The sequence below is a fragment of the Mizuhopecten yessoensis genome, unplaced genomic scaffold, assembly GCF_002113885.1.
Source record: "Mizuhopecten yessoensis strain PY_sf001 unplaced genomic scaffold, ASM211388v2 hete_36115930, whole genome shotgun sequence".
Lineage (NCBI taxonomy): Eukaryota > Metazoa > Mollusca > Bivalvia > Pectinida > Pectinidae > Mizuhopecten > Mizuhopecten yessoensis.
Window position 1 is genome coordinate 1 of NW_018484159.1, and position 2,936 is coordinate 2,936.

The window sequence follows — 2,936 nt, forward strand, 5'->3', positions numbered from 1 at the left end:
GGGGGTACTGAAATTTACAATTTACATAAAGCCCTTGATGATCTTTCCATCCATGCAGAGAAACTGACTGTAGTACCTCCGAGTCCATCATTGTGCAGAAGAAGATCCTCATCTGCCAAGGATGATTCTGACTAAGTTAAAAAAAAAAGCAAAGCTCAGGTGACCTAAAAACTACTACAAAATTGACAATTTGTTCAACCTTTTAATGGTGAAAATTAAATACAGGAAATGTTCCGTTCGAATTATTTCAGCATGTCTCAGACAATTTATAACATCTGTGTGCTTTTTAAATTGAAAGCTTGAAATTTCATGAAATATTTCAATATACACGATGCACTAGAATCTGCATATAAGTAATTAAAGAAAAGAATAGAAGAATTTTTTTTTCCATTGCTTTCTATATTTATCCATATTCTCTTTATAAGGAACTCTAATGCAATTTTTGTAAACCTCCAGGAAAATGGCTTCATTATGAAGATTTCTGAACTTATAAATTCACACTGATGTACTAAGTATGGCAGTGTGCCCGAGGCAACAATAGAGACTGGAAGTCCCACTGTTAAAAAACAATGTGTGTGTTTAGACGACTGTATTGGTCTACCACTTTTGTAGCACTATTAATTTTTGATGAGAATTATGATGGTCAATGGAGCTTGTGTACCATCTCCTCCTTGGTAATGAGGTGATTTGTCTTGTTGACAAGTTGCATCAGTGTGGTGATGTTGTGGGACCAGTCATTGAGAATGTCACTTGGGTCCTTTTGGTGGGTGAAATTCACTATACCCGCCATGCGATCCATCTTGGCTTGAACAGTCTTGTTCACAACAAGGTTGGACAAAAATTCTTCAGATTCCTAAAAGTAGACATTACATTCTTAGTCACAGTCATATATATATTTATATATATACATTTCTAACCATTAACAGAAGCTTGAAACAACTTTCTCCTTCCTCTGTGTATGTCAGATGTTAGTTACATGGTAACTCTTTTTCATTTTTTCCCTTCAAATTAGAATACTAGCCTAATGCCATCCCAAATTCTACAGCTTGGGAATCAATCACAAATAGCAACAAAAAATATTAACCATAAATGTTAATATCTTACCGCTTCAGACTGGTCCAGAAGATCAGCAATTCTCTTGGTCCTCACACGGGTATAGTATTTGGCCATCACACGAATATTCTAAAATACATCATTACACAATTACTTTTAGATTCATTCTTATATATTCCAAATTTTTACACTCCTTCACATGATATAATGGTATGTATCAATCTCATATTCAGCAAAAAGCATTTATAGTGACAAACTGAAATAAAGCTCAACATGTTTATGAGCAGTTCACTTTTGTAAATTCTACATCATAAAGCTCATCCAACCTCTTGTGGTATGATGTTTAACCCTTTTTACTGACAGCACTGAAACTTCAGATACTTTATGAGCTTTTTATTCCTTTGACAATGTCTGTTACTCACATGTTCTACAACTCTATTTTTTAGGTCTGCCCAGCGTTTTGCTCCCCCTTCCAGCTTTGTGTTGAAGACGTGGGTAGCTGGACTACTTGTGGAACCAAACTTTAGCTCGCTCTCATATGTCAGACACAGCTGCTTCCATGTGATCAGCTCTGACGTCGTGAAACAATTTAGAAGCTCTCTGCAGAGTAAAACTGGGTGTAATTAAGACAGAAGTGTCACAAAATTCATTTTCAAGGAAAACAATTGACAAAGATATTCCTGCAACAACATGGCCAATAAAATATTGAAATGAAAATTACATGCAAACGTGTGTACTTGATGTAAAACTATGAACATATATGATGACACACTTACTGGTATTTGGCAATTTCTTCCAGATTTCTGTCTTCCTTGACTCTGTGTATGAAGTCTGACTGCTCATTATCGTAGGGTGCCAGTATCACATACAGTACTACATAACGCAGAGCCTGCAGGTCAAGGGTCAAAAGTCTTTATTCATGATCATTGTACTGTAGTCTAAAGATAGGATGAATTCAAACTTTCTAGATATAAACAAACTAATCTGCATAACCCAAAAGTAAATCTATATAACACAAAAGGTAATATGAATTACCTAAAAGGTAATCTATATTACCAAAAGGGTAGTCTGTATTACCATGCACATAACATCCTAGCCAATAATCAAGTTGTAAGTCTCAAACACAGAGATCAATTAACATGTTGAGCTTTGAAAACTCTGAAAAAATGTTATATTGTAACTATTAAAAAAAAGAAAATCATATATCCCTGTACTGAAACATTTTAATGCAAAATTTGTACGTAATGGAAATCAAAACTAGCATTTGACCAATTATGAGAAAAATCAATAAATATACTATAAACTCCCAACACTTTTTTGTTAGTAAATCAGTTAAAAAACCAACATCAAGCTGTACCAAGTTTTTTCTCTCTCCAGCAAATCAATGATTTTAACCTGATGGTGATTCACCTAATTCCAAGGACTAGTATGTTTTTCAGTATGAATTTGAATGAATATGAGAAACTGACTCCTAATATTACTCCGTGTTTCACTGACCTATGACTTGAGACAAGTGTGTTGTGCTTACCTCCCTCATTTTGTCTTTGTTTTCTTTGATCTCTGGTGTATCATATACAGCTTTGTAATGTTTACAGATTGCAAGGTAGGATCCCTCATGTTCGTCAAGCTCAATCATCAACTGGTAATATTTCAACTTTAGCTCCTGAAAGTACACAGTCAAATATCAGTATCGTGTTGTTTTATAAGTGTACAACAATCTACTTAATCAACCTAAACATGTAACTTATTGATAACACGAACTATATCTCTGTGTTACATGTTGATACTGTAACACAATGTAGATCTGAGTGTTACATATTGATAATACAATATAGATGGGTTTGGTTTGGTTTAGTATTGTTTAACGTCTTATCAACAGCTAT

General features: G+C 34.2%; 1 protein-coding gene across 1 annotated transcript; it reads right to left on the reverse strand.

Moving 5' to 3' along the window:
• Positions 1-188: 188 nt before the first annotated feature.
• On the reverse strand, positions 189-2,716 carry LOC110444403 (26S proteasome non-ATPase regulatory subunit 12-like; the record flags this gene model as incomplete). Its single annotated transcript, XM_021488783.1, has 5 exons — positions 189-853; positions 1,105-1,182; positions 1,476-1,653; positions 1,830-1,942; positions 2,582-2,716. Coding segments are annotated over 5 exons (714 nt in total), but the record flags the coding sequence as incomplete, so codon positions are not given.
• Positions 2,717-2,936: the final 220 nt, after the last annotated feature.